The sequence below is a fragment of the Ixodes scapularis genome, unplaced genomic scaffold (assembly GCF_016920785.2).
Source record: "Ixodes scapularis isolate PalLabHiFi unplaced genomic scaffold, ASM1692078v2 PGA_scaffold2__306_contigs__length_199485367, whole genome shotgun sequence".
Classification (NCBI taxonomy): domain Eukaryota; kingdom Metazoa; phylum Arthropoda; class Arachnida; order Ixodida; family Ixodidae; genus Ixodes; species Ixodes scapularis.
The window spans coordinates 35733004-35758057 of NW_024609857.1; the positions used below are offsets into that span (position 1 = coordinate 35733004).

The 25054-nt window shown below is 43.3% G+C and overlaps 1 protein-coding gene across 2 annotated transcripts in view; it reads left to right on the forward strand.

Annotated features, from left to right (window-relative positions):
* LOC8037667 (macoilin-1) overlaps positions 1 to 23673 on the forward strand; it is a 37987-nt gene extending 14314 nt beyond the window's left edge. For both annotated transcript variants that reach the window (XM_029966042.4, XM_029966043.3), the window contains exons 8-12: positions 4078 to 4236; positions 6822 to 7004; positions 9533 to 9653; positions 16480 to 16654; positions 21630 to 23673. In XM_029966042.4, the coding sequence (XP_029821902.2) occupies positions 4078 to 4236; positions 6822 to 7004; positions 9533 to 9653; positions 16480 to 16654; positions 21630 to 21910 (919 nt within the window). In that variant the 3' untranslated portion in view covers positions 21911 to 23673. The remainder of the gene's footprint in view (positions 1 to 4077; positions 4237 to 6821; positions 7005 to 9532; positions 9654 to 16479; positions 16655 to 21629) is intronic.
* Positions 23674 to 25054: the final 1381 nt, after the last annotated feature.

A 25054-nucleotide genomic window follows, 5' to 3' on the forward strand; every position in this document is an offset into this window, starting at 1 on the left:
TGCTTTCAAGCCGGAGGGAGGCGTAACTATATTGGTACTGACTAAACGAGCTTCATTTTCAGATAAATACATCCTCTGACATGAAATAGAGGGCTTATGTTTGACAAAGCACACAGTTCAGCTATGACTACGCAGAGGTTGCTAGGCGATAGCTAGCACCAGAGCGTGCACTCCGAATCAGATGAGACCCGTCACCTTTGTGCTGTGCAGAGAAATAGCCGCATAGAACCACTCTGCACAATATCTCAGATGCTCAACTTCAAAGAATATTTTCTCTCTTAAAAAAATAAAAATTCTATTAAAACTTTGTAAATCACAAGTTATCAAGACATACTCTCGTTTGAGCGGTCTGGTATAGTTTTACTTGGACAACCTCAATATGAAATTTGCAGCCAAAATGTTGTTTTCCTCTACGCTTTAATGTCAAGAAAAACCTTTTCTTTTAAACTTATTAAGGTATTGTATGCATAAAGTATATGTACCTACTATGAGGACTAAAAACACTCCTAGTGTGGCCATACAGAAGAGTATGACCACACTAGGTGTGGTCATGCTCTTCTGTATGACCACACCTAATGTGGTCATACAGAATGGTCATACACAATTTTAGCTTGTTTTTATCGAATGAAAACAATACAAAAACAAATTTATTAATTTGAATTTGGCCTCATTACATATATGAATGCAGGTAAATTAAAAAAAAAAGTTGGGTAATTATTTATATTTTTTTTTTCTTGTACCATGGTTTTTTTTTTTTTTGGAAACTTCAAGCAGTGCTGACGTAAGAAAAAAAATATATATTTTTCACCACAAATATTTGCAGAAGTGATTACTTGGCTAAATGCCTGTGATGCATGAGCGTCCCATGCCATCACCACTCTTGCTTTGCATTGGCCTCAAATTTTTGCTTCCGATACCCTTGAAATCCTCGAAGGGCCCTCGAATTTTTAATCAAGAATTCTGTACGAACCCCGACTCTAGCAGCGTGTAGTTGTGCAATCACTGCAGCGTGACTCGTGTTGTAGACGACCCCAGGTTAGCAGTCACTGCGCTGGCTCAATTGCCCCTTACCTTTGTAGAACAAGTGCAAGCACCACATTTTATAGTTTATATTTATTCTGTCTCCATTGTTCAAATTAGCCTTAGGGATTGGTAACAAGCAGAATCAGGGAAATTTGCCTCGAATGGGGGGCTGCATGTGGTGCTGTTATTGTATTATATATGGCTTGCATCGACGTCACATCAGCTTCTGTTGTGGTGACCTGCTGGGTGCATAGCTTCTGCACTATACATTTCACAGCACAGAATTTGTTTCCTTCGGCAAGAGCAAGTAGGATCGACCACAAGTATGGTTCTATGATGGCTCGTGCAAGTTGTGTATAAAGTAGCTTAGCAGCAAGTGATTACTTTCAAAATGTACTTCAGAAGCCCTCTGTTTTCCTAGTCAGAAAAGCCCTGAGCAGTTGATATGCTTGTTAAAAAAAAACAATTACTGACAAAGATGTTTCTTGATGTTAAATTTAATTTGCCTTGTTACTATATATATATATTGTTTTTTTATGCTCACATTGCTAACATTTAAAACTACCGCTCACCCCAGGGGCAACCTGGTGAATTCCTATTCTGCAAATTTTTGGAATTACACTTTGATGGGGCTTCGCCAATGCGCTTTATATGTCCATGGAACACATCTTTGACAGTTTCTAAAAGTTTCAGTGCATATTATAAATTGTAACAGCAGTGGCGTAACCAGGAATTTTTCTTGGGGGGTCGGCTGTATTTTTTGGGAGGCAGTAAAGGGGGTGCTAAAGCCACCATATGCCCCTCCCTTGGCTACACCATTGGCTACCGGTTTGACTGTTGTTTCCTTTGATTAATATAAATTTAGTTCCTGTGAGATTCCAACCTTTTTGGCTGAGATGAGTCTCTCAACTATCAAGGCTGAAAATGGTCAGTGCATGCAGATTATTGGAGGGATTTTGTTTCTTAATTTCATTCTGCTATACTAATAAGGACATCTACTTCTAAAACAGTTTCTAGTACCTCTGTGGCACAAACACATCATGTCAGTGTTATATTGTTAGTGTGAAGCATCTACAAATCATAAAATTTTGTATAACTGCTAAGTGGCATTTTTTTTTAAGTACTTAGGTACAGCTGTATCTTGTTGCTATCTATGACACTTAATTTGCTCAGTGATGTGATTGCTGCGCCCAAGTGCTTACCTTGCTACAGCCTGCTACATTTTACAAAAATGTGAGGAATTTGCGCCAACATTGTGCCAGAACTCAAGGTCACTTTAATAATGCTGAAACATAGCAGCTGATGGCCTCGCTACCGGGCTGGGTGGTTAGGGTAGGCTTGTGCGGGTTTTCAGGGCTTTCGATAATTGCCTCAAATAACATACTATTTGATTCGATTTCGCACCAAGCACTGACAGTACTCGGAAGTTTCGCAACAAGTCTCGTGTTCATGGTCTGTTCTGGTGGGTTAGTTAGCTTTGTTGAGTGCGCTTCTCACTGCACACTGGTGTACTGCAGTGAAGTGACACTTGCGAACTAGGCGTCGCAATGTAGCATGTCTTTCTTCGCCACAGCGTACCCACGTGCTAAGGGGAAAAGTACTCCTCCAAAGCGAGACGTTGTGCAAGAAGGTATAAATGGACTCTTTTGTAGGTTTATTTTTTGTCTGAGTTAAGAATTGCAGTTGTGTTAAACCCTCCTAGAACTTGAAGGACACATAAATTTAGGTGCTCAAAATTATTGTACTTTAACATTTGTTCAGTAAGATTTCGTAACTAAAAAAATCATTCACGGCAATTTGCGCTGTCCCTCATCAGTCGTCGTCTTGTTACCGCATCTGGTGCTTCCATGCAACTAAACAGCTAGTGTTTTTTCTCCTCCAAATATTTGCTGTCTCTCCCCTTCACATTTCCAGTGATATAAATGAAAAAGAAGTGTGCGGTTATGCTCCAAAAGCTCTTTTTGTTTCTCCAAAATTAAGTTTTGGCTGCTTCATGAGCTGCTCCAAAATGACTACGACCAATCACATCACTGTTTGCTGTATCCTTTAGAAATCATGGTGTAAGGCACAAATACCAATGGACACAAGAGAGAAAACAGACATGCAGGGCTGTTTTTTCTCTTGTTTCCATTATTTTTGCCTTACACCATGAAGCTGGCAGATGGACACTTGTTCAGTCCAAGAGTAAAATACAAAAAGATTGCGAGACAGGGTGGGCTTCAGCGCTTTGCAGTGGCTCGCATGGGTCAAGCTTCACCACTTAGCACCTGTGTGCTAGGAGAAGATACTGGTGTAGAACGGCATCTTGGTTAGCTAGGTCAGTCCAAAAGGCTTACAGCGAGCGTTTGATGTGCCATTTACATTCTTTTTAGATCTTTCAAAAGTACTTATTGTGGCATGGGTGCATTTTTGGTATTATAGGGTAGTCTGGTTACACTTGTTTAATGCAACAAATACCTAAGATTTTTGGTTATAGTGTTCATCTGTCAGTTTTCGACATGTGCCAGCTAGACGCTAGCTACCAGCATTGTGCAAGGAGCTGCAATTTGGCTTACAAACTTTACGCTCAGATGCCTTTTTATGGTGGGGGAGGGGGATTTTTATTTTGTAACAACTTGTTGGGAACAACACAACACACAATACAGTACAACAAGACAACTTGTTACATATACCTGCATACCCCTCCTGAGGATTTTTGTTTTGTTTATTTTGTGGATCTAGCATGTTTTTTACCCATACTCTGAGATGTCCGAGTGCTTTTTCTTTTGTCTTTTTAGATTTCTAGCTCTTTTTGGTGGCAATAGTATTTTTGCTTGTAGCAATTACTGTTTCACAAACAAAACCACAGGAGTTCAACTGTGTGCTTAGGTTGTATACAGAGCGCCTGCTGACGCCCGTAGCCTTCCGCCGTGCTTTGGCAATCCCGGAAAATATAGGATGATATAATTGTCTGTCGTCCGCATGCGACGCAACATTGTACTATGTGACGTGCAGGCGACGGCAGGAGTAGCTGATCCTAAGTGTCTCTGATGTGATCCCGCTTGCCGCTCGCAGACTGGAGGCGGACATAAAGCGGCTGAAGGCGGACCTGCAGGCCAGTCGGCAGACGGAGCAGGACCTGCGAGCTCAAGTCCACAGCATAAGTGCGGGAGAGCGGTCCGTAAAGAGCGAGCTACTCCAGCTGCAGCAGGACAATGAGAACCTGCAAAACAAGTATGCCCCCTCCCGCACATTACCTTCTCATTGTCTGGAGTGGATTGTACACTGTGCAACACTGTTAGCGCAAACGCAACGTCGGTGCTTTTCAGCATTTTACTCGGGCAAAATGTCAACAAGCATTAAACTTTGCCACTTAGGCTACTGCCCTGAACGGTAACTTTCCACCATACTACTGCAAAATATTGCGAAAGCATCCACTATATCTTTTTTTTTTTTATAAATATGGTCTTAGTTTTGATAAACTAACTTGTTTTTTTTACGTTCAGAATGCTATGCACATGAAGAAAAAAATCATGTTCTTGTGCACACGTGGGGCATGGGGCAACACACTTAGAAGAGCCTAGTAAAATGTGCTAATCATACATAGATGTGTAGTAACACTCTTTCGTGGAGAGAGAAATAATTTCTTGCAAATAATTTTCTGTGAGAAATTAAGCTACAGAAGACTGCGATGGAGAGGAGACGGCTGGGCCTACTTCTGGACATAAATGTGATGGCGGCCACGTCACAATTTGAAGAATCGCACATACAAAAATGACACAAATTTATGCCGTTCTGGGTTGCCAGGAGTTCTTCAAATGAGTATTTCACTAATTTCGCCATCATAACTGGTCCTTATTATTTTTTAAAGTAAAATAAGATTCGAGGATAATGGGACACCATAAAACCCAATATCAATATTTTTGAAAAATCTTTCCCTTTTCTGACCTGCAGCTCCCCTTAAATGCCTGTACCAATATTATGAGTATACTTCAACTTTGAGTTAATGCTTTTATATCCTAACTGTGTCAGTTTTTGCTGTAGACATGCTTTACTATACCAAACCACTGATAAGGATTATGAGATGTCACCATGGGAACTTGAAGCTTGGAAACAAAAATGATAACAAAGAAAAAAAAAATAATCTCAGAGAAATTATTGTTGAAAGCTCCTTCGCTGCTAACGTTTCGCTACCTCCCTTCCCTCGGATCAGAAGTGCAATTCCTCGTTTCCTGCCAGTGATCACATGTCGCCTTACGGTGTACGAAACCACCCCTCTGAGTTTGAAAAAAATAAAAGCTTAATTTCGGGGGATGTCAATGCCCTTTTAAGTAGTAGTAAATAAGATGTCTGACTTATGGCAAAAATATTTCTTAGACAAACAGGCTGCACTCACTAGAAATCAAGGATACAATGCCAAAGGTACCCTTGGTTTCCATAATTCCTTAATTTTGCTCATAAAAAAAAAAAAAAAGAAATGTTGATGGCTATATGGAGTGCTGGCAGGTTGGCTTTTTACTTAAGGGCCGACCTGCAAAATGTTTTTCAAACAGAGTGAAAGTCCTTCTCGCCACCCTTCCCAATTTCCTCTCCCCACTCTTAAGAAAAGGAGTCTTCTGCCGTCAAGTTAAATTGGGAGAGGGGGGAAATGGGAAAGGTGGCGAGGAGGATTTTCACCCTGGTTCAAATATATTTTGCAGGTTGGCCTTTGAGGCCTGATGGCCCAGTGAAATCAGTTTCGTCAGAATCTTGTCGGGGCACCCTAAAAGCTGTCCAGAATAGGTCCATCTGCTTTATTCCTTCTAATTTCCATGGTGCATCAAGTGTAACATCTATGAGAAATAACAGTGAGACCGCAGGCGAGAAATTGTTTATCTTTGCCTAATCTCTGTTTATGCCAAATCTCTCGTTTTATGTTTGTTTAAAAAAAAAAATGTTTTCGCAACCTAGTTTTTAAATTTGAACGTCTACTGGAATTGTCCCCCATACTATCGTCACGCAGCAATCACCTACATAAAGTCGGGATTTCACAGTGTCACACTAATAAAGACTCTAAATCATATATACCTATACATCTATTGACTGGAATTCCCTAACATCTTTTTGCCACAATTCTTAAATCTTTTTGCCACAATTCTTAATCCTGTTAGTTTTAAAAATGCTGTAACGAGACTACCAGAACCTCTTTCATGATTTCCTTGTTCTGTTTACTTTTTGTACCTTATAATCTATAATCTCACCCCCTCTGCAAGGCCTCTGGGCCCGTGAATGCACAAATAAATAAAAAATAATATATTTTCAGCTTTTGTCCTTTATGTTAACGTTTACATTGAAAATAACTTTACATTAACATCTTATACATCACTTGTTGTCAAACACTGATGTTTCGAGTTCCCCTTCTGGATGGGTGGAAGTGATGGGGGACTCCATCCACTGGGGAGGAAAACGGTATTGGATGCTCGCAAATTGAGTTTGAAGCTCTAAAATGGAGAATTATCAACTCTACTTACTTGGCGCACTTGGTTCAATCTATTTAACTTATTAGGAGAGCCAGTATCATTAAAAAAAAAAGTTTTATTGATCGGCTGGATGGCCAAGGGCTTTGGAGACCCCAGGGAGGCCTTCAGGGACCCCAAAGGGTCTGCGGACCCCATTTGAGAACAACTGTTACACTTAATAGAGATTATAGATTTTTTTAGCATATTTCTCATGCGTGCTTGTGCTTTGTTCTATTTTTGAATTGTTTGTTTCACACTTTTGAACGAATGTTGGTTGCGTGTGCAACTAATGAGGTGTCACTCCGTGTCCGTGCTCCGCAGGCTTCACAACTTGGTGACAGCGAGGCAGCAGGATAAGGCGAGCATGAACCAGCTGGAGAAGAGGCTGCAGGAGGAACGCAAGCTCAGGGGTCTGCTCGAAGCGCAACTCAGTCAGGAGCGCAAGGCCAAAAAAGCGGAGGAGGCTGCCGCAGCCAGGGCAGCGGTCGCCATGGCAACGGCCAGGTGGGTACAGAGAACAACCAGGTCTTCACTGCTCTGTTGAGAAACATCATCACGTCCCGCATCTGGTTTCGTGACCAGATAGAGAAGCGTCCAGTAAATTCCAGCACAAAGTTTGAGGGGAAAGGCTAGGTATTAATGCTGTAAAGAATGTAAAGACCTCCCGTGGGTGCGCGAAACTTTGCGCACCACGGGAGCTTTTTCTATTTGTTATTTATGCCTTTTAAGATCTATAATTGTTGTGTCTGCACCAGACTTGTGCATGTTGCTTGAAAAATGTAATGGATTACAATTGGAAATTACTGAGCCTCAAATGCAATGGATTACCGTTACAAATTACTTTTGGTGAAAGGTAATGGATTACTTTACTCATTCCATTACAAGTTACTTTCACATTACTTTTCCCGTACAATTATCAGAAAAACAATCTTGATGTTTTCAAAATTGTTCTGCAACACTACTTTCCATGTCTCAGATGCCCATGTTAAGCCAGGGTCACGCTGCTTATACATCATACAAAGGACAGTCTGCATAGATTCGAACGCGAGCCACAGCGAGAACCATACTTTGAATGCCGCATGGCAATGAGTTCAAGGAGAAAACTTGGCACGAGGCATTTGAACCACGGATATTACAGGTGACTCGTGTTTGCAGATTGTCTTTTGTATTATGTACGAGCAGTGCGACTCCGGCTTTATGGTACTCCTTGTGAAAATAAAATATTGTATTTAAGAGAAAGAATGTAGGTGCACTCTGTTCACCTGTAAGCTGCCATGGCAGCGAAAGCTGCAACTTCATCCGCCGTCCCGCTAGCTTACGGCAACCGGAAATGATCCCTGGAATTCTGCGGCAGACGCTGCCACTGCATGCTCAGTGGCAGTGTCTGCCTCCGCTAGGTCAGGAAGACAACGCCTACTTGGCGCTTTATCTTTTATCTTTGTCTTTCACATATTTTGTATATGCCTTGCACATTTTCTAATACTAGCAACTGGTCATTAAAAAAATTGTGTTTTTTTTCCTGTTATGTTTTACAGCAGAGCTGTTAAAGGGATAGTGAACCGAAATTTGGATTTAAAAAAAAACAATGCTGGAGATGTAGGCGGTATGCTACAATCCCTACAACACTACTAGTAAGGCGATATCTCAAATGAACGGCCGTATTTTTGGAAAAAGAAGTCGAGATTGAACCAGGCCGACGAGGCGCGTGACGTCAAGATACCTAGTTTCCTCCTCTCTTCGCTTCGCTCCCCCAAGGCCGCGAGGCGGAGAAGACGCGAGGCCGTTCCCTCTCCTTCTCGGAAGACATGATGTCAACATTCCTGCCAAATGCGCCTCTTTTTTTTAAAAATACGGTCATCCGATCGAGATATCACTGTATGAGTGATGTTTTGGTGTTTGTAGCATCCCGTTGCACGCTTTAGCCGCGTGTTTTGGGGAATCCAGATTTCGGTTCAGCATCCCTTTAAGGGCTAGGTTCCCCAGGATCGTGTCCGTGTATGTGGACACAAATTTACCTGAAGAGCTACCGCCATCTATAAGCGATGGCGGCAAGCACACAACCAGTATGGTTGCCGCCGTCGCTCGTAGATGGCGGCAACCTTTCCAGCTATAATAGAAGAATTGATAGTTGGGCGCCCCCCATTGAATGGGAATTCATCGTAGGAAACAGCGCGAAAAACAGACAACGACGAAGAAGAAGCACAGTGTATCGAGTACAGCTCCGCTGGTCTTCCTTCTTCACGAGAGCGGAAAGGCTGAACATTTTTTCTTCACTCTGTTTTCTATTTTGCTGAACTTGTTATCTTTATGCTGCTGAATTGCCTACTCATATTTCTCCAGTTTCTGTACTAGATTCATATTTTTAAACTGTAACGAGTAATTAAAGTATTTTGTTACCAATATTTGTAACGAGATTACATTACAAATTATTGCCACAAAAAAGTAACTTGTGCAATTACAAAATTACTTAAAAAGGTAATGGATTACAAGTAATCCGTTACTTGTAACAAATTACTTCCCAAGTCTGGTGCGCACCCTGTTTCACCTTGCTGGGTCTATTTATACTTCCAAAATTAGACGTTCCGTACTCGTGATACCATGCGAGATAGTCGCTTCACGAGTCGGCTACTCCTGTGTAGTGGCATTTGGAGTGCCGGCTCTTTGGGTTCAAAAATTCAGCGCTTCTTAGAACTGAATTTGGAGGACGAGAGCACATCATCGGATGGAGATGCTCTATAAAGTATCTCCAGTTCGAAGCCTGAGACCACGGGAGTGTCGTGGAAGCAGGTACGCCAAAATTAAACTGGATGGAAGAAAGGCAACAACTTTTCGCCTTCAGTATTTCCATTCGATGCTTCTCAATCTGGATGGCTTGCAAGCAATGTGCTTGTGGAGATTGCATGTTCTAATGTTGTCAATGCCTGTTTTGACCGGGCAGTGTACGGTAGGACGTGCATTGACGCAGCTGTTGCATCTTTCGCGTTAGTGACCCACGGTTTTTCTGGGGTCATTCTCTTCCGTCGTGTGTGCAGGAGCGAGTGCACAGACAGCTGCAAAGTGCGGCGGAGAGATCTAGAAAACGATGTGCGGCAACTGAGGAGGGACGTCAAGGTTCGTGAGGATCAGCTACGAGCCATGGAGCGGGAGGCACAGGTATGCAAATTCATTGTTTAGTGCTTAGGAAAGCTAGGGTTATTGTTGTTCGTCTGTTTCATTTTTGCAAAGATACTGAGCTAGCTTTTTGCCAACAAGAATGTAAATGAAGCAACCTCATTTATTTACACCGAAAAGAATTGCTCAAGAACCAATGGAAGTTAGAAAACAACATGCGAAAAACAACTGATTTCGAAAGAAAAAGGTCTTGTTTTAGTGAAAAATTAAGTAAGCATGTGCAAATAGTGAACTTTAAGTTCAAAGCAAATAGTGGTTTTGGCTGATTATTTTCAAATCAAATATTGAATTGTTTCTCCAAGTTTTTCACTACTGCACCATACTTAAACGAAAATCCAGCTGAACTTGTGAAGGTTGTTCTCGAGCTCTCATTTGTCCGTTTTTAAGTTAAGTTAGTTTTAATCTAGTTGTATTTATAGACTGTGGCCTTAGAAATTCTAATGCCTATACTGGAATGCCAAGTAAATGATGCATTTGACATTAAATGAAGCCTATAGAGATGCCCAGCTTTCCCTAATTGACGGGATTTCAAAATCATCTTGCTACATGCAGATATCCTTTTTTCAATTTCAAATTAAAATAAAAAGGAGACTTACGAATGATGAATGCAGGTTGCCAGGGCATTTCTGCCTAACATATACTCTTGCAGAATAGCCATAGTTTAATTTGGGAAATTTTACTGCAACGTAAATATCAGCGTTCACAAAGTTTCTGTTTTTCTTTAAATGCACCAGGCACACATGTGCACCATCCCGCTTTGAGAGCAAGTGTTTCTCTTAAGTACACAACTGCAATATTCATGTTTTCGAAGTGTTGATCACGACAAGTGAGCCCCGTTGAGCGCGCTTCTTACCGAGCCCCGGTGCAGTGCAGAGAAGCAACACTCGCGGATGCAAGCTTGGCGGGTGTTGCAGTGCACCGATGTTAGCTAAGAAGCGCACTCAACGAGACTAACCTGCTACGAATAATACTTTGAAAAATAAGGATATTGCTGTTCATCTTGAAACGAATATTGAATAGCATATTATTCAAAACTACTATTAGAAAATTTGAATCTTAAATTAAAAATCCTATTGAAAAGCAATTTCGCAATAAACTAAGAAAAACAGGCAGTGTTAGGTATTTCTTACTGGGTTTTTATTCAAAATTATATTTGAGGTGGTCAGCTGACTCCAGTTACTCGCATGAACTCTATCGGCTTTTACTTTCCTTCGCCTGGCAGATCACACGTCAAGCTAGTTAAACCTAAAAATTATTCAGTTGGTCTTTGCATTACGGTGCTTTTGATGCAGTCGTGCATGCTTGAAGCAAACATCAATTTAAACAAACTTTATCTAAAAACAAACATTTTCTTTTTAGATAAGGAGTTGATTTTTTTGGGCAAGCAAAGCACTGAAAGTTTCGAAGTGCTAGCAATGTGTTATGCATGTATGAGGAAAGAGAGGATGACTTGTCCTGTCCTTGCTAGTTAGCAGCTCTTTTAATTTTACCCATAAATATTTCCTCACTCAAGCTCACTTGACTCCTTTTCAATCCACCACAAGACGTACTGTCGAGACCGGTTATAACGAAGTCAACAGGAAACGGAAATCACTTCGCTATATCCGGTATTTCTTTATAACCGACTTCAGTTATAACGAAGTGCAGAAGGGAATGAGAAATCGGGATCGCTTCGCTGTAGCCACTATTTCGTTATAACCGACTTCATTATAACCAATCTCAACTGTATTCTTTCACCTAAAACAAACAACACATGTCTCGTAAATAGGACAGAAAATGTAAGGTATAATATTTCATCATTTTCCCAACTCGAAAGAAACCAGTAAAAATGTTGACTGGTCGATTGTGTGGTCAGAGGTTGTGCAGTACATACATATCACCATTCTTTGAAGATAAGGATGGCTAGTTGGGCTAGTTGGTTTTGCATCATGGTGTAAAACGCCAAAACAACAGGGACAAAAAAGCGAAGATAGAACCAGACAGGACGCGGCGTAACTTTCAACTGAATTGTTTATTCGGATGACAGAATTTTAAAAAAATTATAAAATATAAAAGCAGGCACACTTGGCTGAACACCAAAGATATGGTCTAAAAACATCCCCCCCTCCCCTTCAAATGCCAGCGTCATTGGTTCCTCAAATAGTAGAATTCTTTATCAGTCAGACAAAGAGGGAGCGCTTATACAAGTATTGTCGTGGTGGGACCTAATCAGGAAGGCTTCATGAATTTCTCTTGCCGTTTTTGTTTTGTAACGGCCCATGACACAGGTGTCACCAAAGATGGGGCTGCACTTTTCAGAGTTGGGCCCACAATCGCAACGGTCACAGTGGACCGCTAAGTGGCCAGACGGGGACTGCCTGATCGCCAGCGCATGCTCTCTGACCCTATCATTAATGCACCTCCCCGTCTGGCCAACGTACAGCTTAGACAACAGCCAAAAGACAACAGCGCAGTATGCGAAAGGGCTCCCAAGAGGGTAGGTAGGCCTGTTGTCTTGCCTTACATTCACAAGATGTCCCACAATCTGAAGAAGGTGGCCCATCGCTTTGACATACCAGTCGTTTTTTCAGCACCGAATAAACTATCTTCACTGTGTAAAAGGATAAGCAGATTAGGAGAGGAATCGGGTGTGCCACAAGAGTCGTGCAAAAAACGACATGTCACTAAGTTCCGCGAGTGCGCCACCAGTGTCACGTACAAAATCCCCTTGTCATGTGGTAAGGTGTACGTTGGCCAGACGGGGAGGTGCATTAATGATAGGGCCAGAGAGCATGCGTTGGCGATCAGGCAGTCCCCGTCTGGCCACTTAGCGGTCCACTGTGACCGTTGCGATTGCGGGCCCAACTCTGAAAAGTGCAGCCCCATCTTTGGTGACACCTGTGTCATGGGCCGTTACAAAACAAAAACGGCAAGAGAAATTCATGAAGCCTTTCTGATTAGGTCCCACCATGACAATACTTGTATAAGCGCTCCCTTTTTGTCATTGACTGATAAAGAATTCTACTATTTGAGGAACCAATGACGCTGGCATTTGAGGGGGGGGGGGTGTTTTTAGACCATATCTTTGGTGTTCTGCCAAGTGTGCCTGCTTTTATATTTTATAATTTTTTTTAAATTCTGTCATCCAAATAAACAATTCAGTTGAAAGTTACGCCGCGTCCTGTCTGGTTCTATCTTCGCTTTTTTGTCCCTGTTGTTTTGGCGTATTACACCATGATTCTTTGAAGGTTCTCTTTTGTCTTTTAAAAGCGGAGCTGTTAAGGGCTAGTTTTCCTAGTTTCGTGTCCGTCACCAAATAAACATCGACACAGAACTCTGGACAGCTACCGCCATCTATGAGCGACGGCGGCAACCAGACAACTGGCTTGCCGGTTTGACTGGTTGCCGCCATCACTCATAGATGGTGGCAACCTTTCCACTCTGGTTTTCACCAGGGTGGAAAGGCTGAATTTCTCTAGGCGTCGTCCTTGAGGTCGTCCTAAAAGTTGTCCTTGAGGTTGTCCTAGACGTCATCCTTGAGATCATTGTTGAAGTTGTCCTCGAGGTTTTCCTTGAGGTCGTCCTAAAAGTCATCCTTGAGGTCGTCCTCGAGGTCTTCCTAGAAGTCGTCCTTGAGGTCGCCTTAGACATTATCCTTGAGGTCGTCCTTGAGGTCGTAGTTGAGCTCGTCCTAGACATTGTCCTTGAGGTCGTCCTAAACGTCGTCCCTGAGGTCGTCCTAGGCATCGTCTTTGAGGTCGTCCTAGACGTCGTACCTGAAGTCGTCCTAGGCATCGTCCTTGAGGTCGTCCTAGAAGTCGTCCTGAAGGTCGTCCTAGACGTTGTCCTCTAGGCGGCATCCTTGAGGTCGTCCCATCATAGTACAGCTTTGCTGGTTTTCCTTCTTCACCCGAGTAGAAAGGCTGAAAGTTTGTTTTTTTAGGGGCGAAGCTCCTTAGGGTCTAGCCTTGTCCGGCGTCCGTGCTCACATCAGTTGCCATCCCATCTGTCTTCTTAAAAAAAAATTTAAAAAATGTTTGCGCAGTCGACAGGATTCGAACCTGTGCGGGGAGACCCCAATGGATTTCTAGTCCATCGCCTTAACCAATCGGCCACGACTGCGGGACGAGGAGGGGGCTCTGAGGTGTGGTAGTAGCTCAAGAGCTGGGGATGTCATGGATGAAACGTTGCATGTAGCCGCTTAATGTCTATACAGGAGAGGGCGCTGCGTTCAAATGCGTATATAATCTCGTTAAACTTTGCATGCATTGGCTCAACGTTTATAGACGAGAGGGCGCTGCGTTCAAATGCTCAAATGCGTATATAACCACATTCCATACCACACATTCTCTTTCTGACATGGACTGCTGACTTAAGGGGGGACATGGGTCTTTGGAGCCAAAAACTTCCTAAAACTGCATTCTTTTGAAAACTGCGATGGCTGTTGTTCTTCTGAATCTACCAAGCTTCTAATTTCGTGGATGAATATTTAAGCTATAAATCAATTCATAATGTCTATGCAAGCTGAATGTGCATTAAAGTTGACTCTAAAACATTGTTTTCACGTAACACAATTTTGGGACTCGTTGAAAATTTGCAGGAGGGATATCTCAGCATCTACAGCAGTCAGAAATATAACCTTTCTTGAAATGGGTTGCTAAATGTGTGAAGCATACAATGTTGAGAGCAGATTTTGTAATATAAGTCTAGAAAATTTTTTATTTGATCTTTTGTTTTATTATTTGTTAGCCATGCATTGAGCACTGAACTTCAATATGGTGTAAAATCACTAATAATGGGTTTATTTTAAAAGTACTTTCAACATTGTATTCTTTACACTTCATAGTATGTGACCATGTGTTAAAAAGGATATTTTGTTGAGCAGTTTTTTCCCTATCATTCCTCCAAACAAAGGCCGGCAAGTTTTAATTATCTTCAGGACAATTCTACTGAATGAAGAAATTATCAGATATATGAAATCAGCAAAAAAAGCTGAACAACCTTGTGCAGTTTCATTGAGTTTGGTTATAGAATAAGAAAAAAACCTCCAAGACCAGTGTTCCCCCTTAAGCAGTGGAGATGCGTTCCCACGGCCTCTAGTGGATCCAAGCTGATCCGCTAGAAGAACCGCTGGCTCTGCGTTTCACCGACCATAAAGCAGTAATAATGAAGTCGAAACGCAACCTGGAACTCAGCACTACCTTTGAGCAATAAAAAAAAAATCAGCACCATCAGCACTACCTATGAGCAAAATCAGTATCATCAGCACCACCAGAGCTTCGCCCCAATCAACATCATTCGCCACGTAAAGATGCGGTCATTTTTTTTGCCTTTTTTCTGTTTGACCAGTGAAGTAGGGGGCAAAGTTTTTTTGTTTTTTTTTTTTTCATTCTAAGTTTATGCATAATTGTGGATGTCATTGTTAACACTGCATGAGATGTTAACATTGCAGTAGGCTATTAATTCCAGCATTTAAATTTAAGTGCAGGGTTCTTAGTCTCCACTGGAGGTAACTGGAAAAGAAGGAATGACCGTAAACAGGGGGAACTCACCCCGACAGATCTCCAACTTGCGTTTGGCTTCACCCAGGTCCATGTCTTCATTGTCATGTGTGCCTAGGCACTCATTGTTTACGGCTCTTTAGCTCGAAGATGCAAACTGCATCACAAAACGCCAGATAAGAATATTTTTCATCAAATGTAAAAAGTATTTGAATCGTATTTGAAACTCCAAATATTCACAGATGTTTGGTTGTTACATTGCCTGCACCTTATTTTAAATCAAATTTTAGCCACGTTGTATCGAGTGAGTGTAACTTGCGACGTGGCATCCTGTATCCCCTGGGTTCTCGGACCGGGTTCCTCGGAACCCGGTGGTTTCTATCGAGCGCCTTCAGGGGTTCCCCAAATTCCCAAATTTTCTGGGCCATCCCTAACCAAGGTGTTCTTGCAGCTTGAGTGCTATTTTAGTGCAACTGAGCCACCTATTGATGCATGACTACAATATGTGCGAAACACTGTCTATTATGTGCATTAATGTATACAAAATTATGTAGGCCTCTGCAGTGCTTTATTGCGTTAAGAGGGTACGGAACCGAAATTTTAGTGCCTATTTCTTTGTGTAGACGTGGTCTTCTTTATGACAGCAGCTCAGAAACACCAGTCTTCAGTTAATAAACGCAAGAAAAACGATTTTAAAACGAATAAAACGATTTCTCAATGCCACCTGGTGGTTGGGAGGCTGAGCTTCATTGGAATGTCTGATGCACGTCAGTATCTAATGGGGGCGCCCGGAAGCGACCAGTGCTTGGCACACCTCTTGGTTCTAGTACACCATACCTCAGGTATTCCCACTTGGTGGGATTGTAACACGTTGACGATAAAGCTGACGCCACCAAGTGACGACGTTCGTAATTACGGTACCCTGGGGGCGTTTATGGGTCCATGACGTTGCGAGCGTGAAGTCACGGGCAAATATCCCGAGATGTATTGCGCAGCCTCGATGGTTGAGTTTTAAGTGCTCGCCAGAATCTGTCAGTTGAAACGAAAAATACAGCCATCCACTGAAAATACAAGCGTGTGATTATCATTGACGGTTATCATGGATCATATTTCACTAGTTTCGAAGCGTTTTGGTGATACTTTAGGTTTCGATTCCGTACCCCTTTAATGCTGAGACGGGCAGGCGTTTGTTGGCTATCTGTAAAGATGGAGAGGCGTTCCCTGGGATGCAAACGATCAAGGACCCGCCGTGCTGATTGCACATCTGACCTGCAGTATGTTATAGACAAGTCTTAGCACTAAAAATGTGAATTTTTTTTTACTTCCAGTCGCTGCGGCAGTACAAGGACTCTATCGGCGACACGGAGGTGCTCATGTCGGCGCTGGCAGCAATGCAGGACAAGAACACCCACCTCGAAAACTCGCTCAGTGCCGAGACGAGGCTAAAGCTCGACCTCTTCTCGGCACTGGGCGAAGCCAAGCGCCAGTTGGAGATCTGTCAGGGTGAGTTGCTCCTGTTTATGGTCATTCCTTTTTTTCCACTTCCCTCCGGTCAAGACTAAGAACCCTGCACTTAAATTTAAATGCTGGAATCAATAGCCTCACACAGTGTTAACATCTAGCAGCTACTTGTTGCCCCTTCATTCACTTTGGGACAAAATATGGAGTTCCTGTGCCAATGGGCATCCATCTAGAATGTTGGGTAGGCATTACTGTCTCTGGCTCATTATATTCTGCATGGTAGTGACAAAATGGACTAGCAGTGTTGTTACTCGAAGCAAAGGCCAAGTTCGTGGACATGTAGTGCCACACTTGACTGGGAATGCTATACAGTGAAACCCATTTAGAACGAACCCCTTGTACGGCGAATTATTGTCAATATCGAACTCACGGAAAATTTAAATAAAAATGCATGTAAAAAGTACTTTTTATGACGAATAACATATTGGCTATATCAAACTTTTTTCCTCCGGGAAGGCTTCGAAAAACGCACTAACAGTCATATTCTAGCCTGTCCCTTCTCCACCCAAAAAAAGTGGGAAAGAAAAAAAATTCCAAAAGCTCTAGTTGCGAACAAAATTGAGCGAAGAGAAGCGATTCAGAAGGGGAGAAAGCTAAAAGAAGATTCTCTGCACGCAAAACAAAAAAAAAAAAAAAAAAAAAAAAAAAAAAGCTCAGCACTTTGTTACAAGGTGGAAGCGAAGAGATGGGAAAGGAAGAGAAGCTTTCACCTTACAATGAACGCATCGTGGAAGTTCGTTGTAAATGGTTTTTGCTATATCGAATTACTTGCTATATAGAACTGATCGTAGCATTTCCTTCCATTCGTTATAAACAGGTTTGACTGTATCAATAGGGCGACCATGTTGTCAATAGAGGGACTAGAAAGTAAATAACGATTCAGCAGCTAGTTTAGCCTCAGATACACTGTGGCTTTGAAACTGCAGAACTCTCTCTGGTCTGTTTTTCTTTTTCATATCTGTCAGCACTGAAGTTCTGCAATATTTCGCATAGTACTTTCAGGTCTGTCTGGGCGGGTTTGTTTAGTTCCGTCACTGGTAATTCTCACCTTGCACCGGTGCACCGCAGAGGAGCAACACCCGCAGAGTGGATTGCGATCTTATGTATCTTGTTTCGCCGCATCGCAAGCATTTGCTTAAAAAACGTATGCAAAGGAAGAAAAAAAGTTTTAAACTGCTGGATGGAAAAAGGATGTCGTAAAATAAATTTAAAGGCCGTCGTAGAACTTCGGTTTTCTACAAGGAAGATAATCTTCTTAGCGCTCCCCCTCTCCTAAGTTGCGAGGGGAGCCAAGTTGCTGCAAGGTAAAAAGTGGAGAGGATATAAGGAAGGAGGAGGCGGGCAAAAGTGGAAAGCGCGAAATGTACGTTGGCCTTTAAGACAAAATTAAAATTTTAGAGCCATATTTACGATTTTAAAAGAATTTGTAGTTGGCACCCTCGGGAGCTTGCGGTAAAGTGGCAACTAGCGGTTACGTGACTGGCCACTAATCACGTGGTGCTTGTGCTCTTTTGGGAGCTTTCTACGGCCGCTAAAAGTTACTTATTAATATTAATTTTTTTGTTCCACTTTTTTTTCTGACAAAATCTTTTGATGTTTTAGAAACAACAAGTATCAGAAAATTGTCAATTCCGTTTTGACTTGTACGAGAACAAACAAAAGCTTCGCCATTTTCTGTTCAAAGAGGCGCGGTGTTGCATGTTTTAGTTTCCAGCATGTCAGTTCCCCCAAAGCTACGTCGCTGCTCTATGAAGGGCGGCAGTCCTGGTGTTCGTCAAGCAGCGGCGTCGCTGTGGGGTAACTGACATGTTAAAAACTAAAACATGTGACATTGTGCCCCTTCGAACTGGAAATGGTAAAGCTTTCGTACGAGCCAAAACAGAAGGGACGATTTTTTATACTTATTGTTTCTCAAACTTCAAAATATTTTGTTAAAAAAAGAAGTGTAACGAGAAAGTGAAGGTTAATAAGTACCGTATTTGCACGAATATAACGCGAGTTTTTTTTCGAAATTACGTGCTCCAAAACGCACCTCGCGTTATATTCGGAATCGAGTTCAGCCACAAGGCGCGCGAGTCTGGAGAAAGCCAGAGGAGAAAGTCATCCCTCTGGCTCAATGCAAAAGATCCAATGGAAAAAGAAGTGGGGGTGTGGAGGCGCATTTTCTAGCCATGGGGCCACGTGAAGGGGCGAATAGAAAACAAAAAAGCATTTTTATCGCTTTTGTGTTTTTACAACGCGCGCACGCCGCACGCGCGCGCGCCGGCCAATTCGAGCCAAGTTAAGCCGGGCCAAGTCAAGTCAACACAAGCCAAGCCAAGACCACTGACCGCGTTTACGCAATCGTGCAACACGAGGCATTTGTTTACGAACAGGGATCAGAACAAGAAGTGTGATCGTGTATCGGGTTCAGCAGTCTTTTTTTCTGCCAGCGCATTGTTTAGTTTCTGCTCCAGAGTGGTCTGGTGTTTGTGTGTTGGTGCTTCTGCTTCCGCGCCTTGTTTGGATTGTGGGCTGCCGAGGAGCTCCCACGGAAGAAAAAAGAACTACCAGGCAAGCAGGTGCCGTGCTGCTGCATACCTGCGTAGTCGCCAAGTGGATTGTAAACGGAAGGACCTGAGCAGTGAGGATGAGTGCAGTCAAAACATAAACTGATATTTCTTCTATTTCCATTGACTTTTCACTTCTGCTGTGCCCCCGAGTGCGAGAAATTGACGCGGCATCGGTTCGCGTTATAATAGTAATAATATTTTTTTTCTTTTGGAGCGCATCAAAAACTGTCCTCGCGTTATATTCGTGGTCGCGTTATATTCGTGCAAATACGGTAACTGTTAGAGCCCGTAGGAAGCACCCGAAAGAGCACAAGCACCACGTGACTAATGGCCGGTCACATGGCTGCTAGTTGCCACTTCTCCACAGGCTCCCGTGGGCGCCGACTACAATTTAGTTTTGCGCCGTAAATAAAGCTCTCGGTCTAAATTTTTTATTTTTATTATCATTATACAGTCAAATTTCATTAATTCAAACTCGAGGGGGACCGAAAATTTGTTTGAATAAAGCAAAGTTTAAATTACCGGGAGTTTAATGCCATAGAGGTGCACAGGATGGGACCTGCATGTTAGTTTGAATTATCCGTAAGTTTAAATTAACGAGATTCAACTGTAAATGTATTTTATGACGTCCTCTTCCCGTTCATGCTGCTAAAAAAAAAAAAAGTTATATTTCGTTTCTTTTGCATAGGTATTTTAAGAAAAATGCAGTCCTCCAGAGCAGGATGGAGCACACAGATGCACAGATTCTTTTCAGTTCTTTCACACAGATGAACGGATTGTTTCCCATTCTTTTCCCGGTACCCAGAAAAAGAACGGAAAAGAACTAGACAAATGCTAATGTGACAACTGCAACTTGCTGTAAAATCTTAAGAATAGAAGTGTGGCTAGTATGGGGGCCAAAATATATTATAGGCCATGATCTCCTAATGATTTATGCGCATTATTGCTCATATTCGTTTATGTTGTATGTGTTCCTTCTCCGTTTTTGTGTTTTTGCACATTTGAACCTTTTAGGTGAACATGAACGAACTAGCTCAAGCCAAAGTATTGATTCTACATAGCACAGCTGCTCTGGAAGGATTAGGCTCCCAGCAAAACATGCCAGTAAGAGAGGTGTGACTTCATATCATGTGACCGCTTGCCTCATTGACGTCACAGAATGCTCGAAGGCCATATAAAGTTGCACCAGTGCGGCAGTGCCTCACACTCGTACACTCCGTCTCGCCCTGGCTAACATATGTGGAGCACAATGAAAATCTAGCACAAACCACACATGTAGCGTGGTTTCTGCTAGTGTCCCAAGCACCTGCACGGCGTGCGGGACACATTCTGTGCTTCCTGATCTTTGTCAACACGTTTTCAAGCTTCAAGAAATATTATTTGCGTGTAACATCAAAATTTCTAAACCACCTTGATTACTAGGCATAGCTGGGCCATACTATAGATTTCTTCTAAATCCTACATTTAGTTACCACCTCGTATTGGCAACTCCAATGAAATCAACGCCGCATAGCGGCAACGCCGAGAAGCTCAGGAGAGGAGGCCGTTTTGACTCTGTCGTGTGCTATCGCTGGTTGGTTCTCATAGGCAGCATAGAAACAAACATTGTTTCCAGTCATTTATTTTATGCTTCCGCCGTGTCATTCTTACGCACTGACTAGAAGCTTTTTACCGTCGAAAAATTGCTTTTGCTTTCATATATAACATCAATCTTATGCTGCAGTTATGGTGGTCCGCATGCTGAACAACGAAAAGAACCTCCTTTCGTCTGCCATTTTGCCTGACCAGCGCTCCGCGCCCCCATAGTTTGCTGGAGTCACAAATACACGCTTGCAAGTACAGCCTCAGGGCACTGGTCATCTTGCTCGCCTAAGGTGTGCACCCCAACCGAGCAAGATGGCGGCACCCTGAAGCCATACTTGCAAACACGTACACGCCTTCAACCGTGAAAGGTCATATATTTATAAGAGATTGCTGGACCGTGGAAATTCTGCGAATCATTAGTATTCTGATTAAATTTATAATGAATTATTGCAGTTCTACTCTGCACAGTTTTTGTTGCAAACAAATTGTGCTTGAGAATGAGTGTGCGTGTGTTTATAGGTCAGATTTGGGGGGGTCTGCAGGGAAATTTGACATCACGTATGAATGTGACATCACGGGCAATACGTTGCCCATATCTATTTTGTGGACCTAATATTTGCCATCTCACCAAAAACTAAACATTTATTCCTAAAAAGAAAGCTAATTTATGTTGTTTTTTCCATAAAAAAAAAAAGCTTCCCTCGGAGCTCCCCTCCCTGTAAATTCGTTCCTGGCACAGTTTGCTTCCGAAGCATTCCATACCGCTGCCCAGATTTCCGGGTATGCAGATCACCTACAGGACATTTGTGTTGGTCCTCCAGCGATGCTGACGCACAAGGAGAAGGAGGTGGACGAACTCAAGACGAAGATCGCCGAGGTGATGGCGGTGATGCCAGCAAGCACGGCGTACCCGGCCGTGTCCCTGGACTCGGGCCTGGTGTCCTCCCTCCTGTACAGCCCCAAGTTCATCACTGTGTCCTCGCCGAACCCGCCGAGCAACAACAACAACAGCTCAGCCGGTGGGGAGGACAAACTCCCAAAGTCCAACCTGGACCCCAATGCTTCCGTCTACACCCCCAAGATGGTCCCCTCCGACCACTAGCGACAGACGGACGGACTTGCCCGAAAGAAGACACACTGCTGAACCCTTCCCCTGCTCTTTCTTTTTTCTTCCCTTCTGTTCCTGCCCTTCCCCTCGCTCGTTCCAGTAACTCCCGGTCGGGAGGCAAGGGTTTTCCTCTTGTTGTGTGCATGCGTGTCTCGAGGGCATGCCCCCGTGTGTTTGTGCGTGTGCGTGCGGTTTGAAGGGGGGGGGGGGGGGAAGAGAAATGCTTCTCGACTCTCCCTCTTTCCCCAGGAAGGAGGGGAGGGGAAGCAGCGACGATCACCATTTACTGTCACCATCTATCACCACCATTGCCACCACCACCACTGCTCATTGTGTTCCCCCTGTCCTCCCAAGAACCCCAAATGTCCTTTTCTTTTTTTTTTAAATTTTTTTGTTCTTGGGAGGCGGCTGTTTGGTTTGCATTTTGGGGTGCGCAGATTTTCGTTTCTCCTGCAATGCGAAAAGAAATCGGACAAATATTGAACGGCGCTTGGCCTGGCTTTTTGTTTTTGCACCGCCGTCCGCCGGTATCCAGCGGAGGTCGAACGAAAAGCGGCACTTTGTAGAGCTTATTTTCTTCATTCCTCGCTCCCGGTTTGAAGTGCCACCTTTTAGGTTGCTGCATACATCTCTTTCGTCGGGAAAAGCAAATGCTCACCTTCGGCTGCTTCTCTCCTTCCCCTTTCATGCATCATGTGTGACTTAGTCCTTTCCTTTTTTCCCATTCAAATCCCGATTCTTGTTTGCCTGGTGGTCGTTCAAACTAGTAACTTATTTTTTTTCACATCAGTCATCCACTTTTTTTTTTTTTCGTTGCCCCCTCCTTGAAGCACAACTGTAAATCAACCAATCAACCAGTTGAAAGGAAGGGCAAAGCTTTTTTATCATTATTATTATGGAAGTTTGTGCCAAGACATGGTCCCCCACTCCCTCTTCTTTTTTTTTTTTTTTTTTTTTTTTTTTTTTTTTTTGCGTTTTCTTTTTTTAGGGGGTGGAATTCTCCTGGAGTCATTGCAAAAGTTGTGTTCAACAGTTTGTGCAAAATGAGGCACTTTATTTTTCTTTGTGCCGAGGCAGAATTAGCAGAAGCTTTCCCTCGCATGCCCCCCATACCCTTTTCCTTTTTGCGTACTGCTTATTGCGCTCACTATCAGGGTAATGATCTCATGTCGTTGTTCCGTCACGTCTACACACAGACTCCCCCTCCAACCACACACCTTTTTTTTTTCTAGTCCCGTCCTATCCTGCCTCGAGAGGTCACAGATTTTTTTTATTATTATTATTATTACTATTACTACGCTTGTTGTCGATGACAGGACTTGTTCGACAAGTCGGACAGCTGCAGGATCCTCCGGAAATCCGCAAGAACTCTCTCACTTCGGCAAGATGCGTCCCTTCCGACGCGAGTAATCACACGACTGCTCAAAATTCGAGGCCTCGGGCCAAAGGCTTGCATTCTCGTACTTCTCCGACTGGATGCGAAAGGTTCTTGCAGACTTCCAGACGATTTATTGACAGCAGTACGTTTTCAGACGTAGCCAGATGCCAGCATAAGCCCTGCCGGCGTTTCTGTCTAATTTAAGCGACCCTTCCCAAGCCCCCTATTTGCCCCGCCAACTTAAAACGGAGAGCAAACGGGTGACGATCCAGCCGAGCTGAAGAGACGTGGCCGACGTCAGTGTGTGTGTGTGGTTTCCGTGATGCGCCCTAGAGTAATGAAAACGCGGAGGAATAAAAAAAATGGCTTCCTCATCGAAGTTTACCCCTCGGCTGTGTTTTCTTTTCTCGCCTGCCTGTTGTCTGCTGTTTTAGGTAGCGACGTGAACCACGAATTACCAAGCAAGTGCCAACCCACAATTTGGAGGTGAGCGTGAAAGGCTGGGGGGCTAGGTGATTGTTAGCTACATAAATGCAGAAGGAGGCATCTATGCGGAGGGCAAGTCGTCTGCTTCTTGTGCAGGAGTTACAGTGACGTCAGAACGACGCCGAGCTCCGATTGGCTTGGATTGAAAGGATAGTAAGTAGACCTCAGTGCTAGAAGACACCTCGAGGTCTACCCACTATTTTTTTTTTTTTCTCAATCGGCCAATAAGAGCTTGGCATTCCGACATCATTACAACCCCTGTGCAAGAAGCAGACGAACTTGTGCTCCACGTAGGATGGGCTTCGCCGCTTTGTGCCGGGGAGCTTGGAGATGCGGCTGACAAGGATAAACTGGGCTAGCAGGGTGGAGTTGGAAAGAAGCACTTAGTATGCCCTTTGTCGAGTTTTCAAACACCGATAATAAGTGCATGGTGGTGTTATCATCGGCATTTGCACACCGCCAACCTTGTTTCTGTTGAAGAGTGGCGACTTTAATGCGCCGCCGCGCTTACCACGTGCTCCAAATGTTGCTAGGCTTTTCTGATTGAGTATTTTTGGATGATGCTCGGCAAGGTTCTAATTTGAACCATGTTTGTTTTTCCCAATTAAAAAAAGTGATTAACAAATATTAGTTAATTATCCGACTGATCGTGATGATTAGCTCTATATTATGTCCTGGTCGTATAACTTGCCTGCGCAGATTACATTAGCGTAGCTTTCATGGCTTTTTTAAAAGCCATCTGTAAAGCCTGAAAGAGAGTGCCCTTTACACAGATGTACTGAAGGCATTGTGCAATCATTGCATGACCGAAGTTAAAGGCATCCCAGGGTAGCAGTCTTATTTCTCTGGCCAAGTTTCCCCCAAAACAGAGAAGCAAGTCACCTCCTATCAGAGCCGTATACGGGGAGAGTTTGGTCAGTCTATGATCTCGCCGCCGTAACACTCTCCTCCCAAGCGAGCCAATCAGCACGCGGCGCAGAGCGAGAGGCATGAGCGCATGCGCGTGAACACCCGGCTGCTCCCACCTGAGTGGGGAGGGCCGCCATCTTCGATCATTCTCCCGGCGGAATGCGTGGGATCGGCATCTAAATCTCATTATTGCCATTTATATCGCTGGCTTTGGCAAGAAAATGACATTCTGTTATTCCTCGGTGGGTTAAAAAGCTAATAAATGAAGATTTTTCGGCGTATGGCCACAAACTTTTATTCAGGAGAAAAAGAAGTCGGCCCATAGCAGACGACACGTAGCCTCAGCAGTGCTCTTTTCCGACAGT